The sequence below is a fragment of the Geospiza fortis genome, unplaced genomic scaffold, assembly GCF_000277835.1.
Source record: "Geospiza fortis unplaced genomic scaffold, GeoFor_1.0 scaffold102, whole genome shotgun sequence".
In the NCBI taxonomy this organism is placed as follows: domain Eukaryota; kingdom Metazoa; phylum Chordata; class Aves; order Passeriformes; family Thraupidae; genus Geospiza; species Geospiza fortis.
This window is the reverse complement of record NW_005054373.1, coordinates 1,006,637-1,007,313: the sequence shown is the minus strand read 5'-3', so window position 1 is coordinate 1,007,313 and position 677 is coordinate 1,006,637. Positions and strand designations below refer to the sequence as shown.

The 677-nt window shown below is 54.1% G+C and overlaps 1 protein-coding gene across 1 annotated transcript in view; it reads right to left on the bottom strand.

Moving 5' to 3' along the window:
* MTHFSD (methenyltetrahydrofolate synthetase domain containing) overlaps positions 1–69 on the bottom strand; it is a 19,371-nt gene extending 19,302 nt beyond the window's left edge. The window contains exon 1 of the mRNA XM_031060118.1: positions 49–69. Within this exon, the coding sequence (XP_030915978.1) occupies positions 49–69 (21 nt within the window). The remainder of the gene's footprint in view (positions 1–48) is intronic.
* Between the last annotated feature and the right edge of the window lie 608 nt (positions 70–677).

Here is a 677-nt window from a genome sequence, read left to right as displayed (position 1 = left end):
GACCTACGGCGGCAGGGACAACCCCACGAGCGTCTATTCGGGCCACGCCGAGCAGTACGCGGCGGGCATGGGGCGCTCCTACGGCCCCTACCACCCGCACCAACCCACCGCCCCCAAGGACCTGGTGAAGCCACCTTACAGCTACATCGCCCTCATCACCATGGCCATCCAGAACGCCCCCGACAAGAAGATCACGCTCAATGGGATTTACCAGTTCATCATGGACCGCTTCCCTTTCTACCGAGAGAACAAGCAGGGCCCCCCTTTTTTCTCTTCCTCTTTCCTTTTCTCTTCTTTCTTGCTTTTCCTCTCCTCCTTTCTTCCTTTATTTCTGTCTTCCTTTCTTTCATTCTTTCTCCTTCTTCTTTAATCTTTTTCTTCCTCTCCTTCCCTCCTCTCACTCCTTTAATTCCTTCCTTCCTTCCTTCCTTCCTTCCTTCCTTCCTTCCTTCCTTCCTTCCTTCCTTCCTTCCTTCCTTCCTTCCTTCCTTCCTTCCTTCCTTCCTTCCTTCCTTCCTTCCTTCCTTCCTTCCTTCCTTCCTTCCTTCCTTCCTTCCTTCCTTCCTTCCTTCCGCCACTTCCTTCCGCCACTTCCTTCCGCCACTTCCTTCCGCCACTTCCTTCCGCCACTTCCTTCCGCCACTTCCTTCCGCCACTTCCTTCCGCCACTTCCTTCC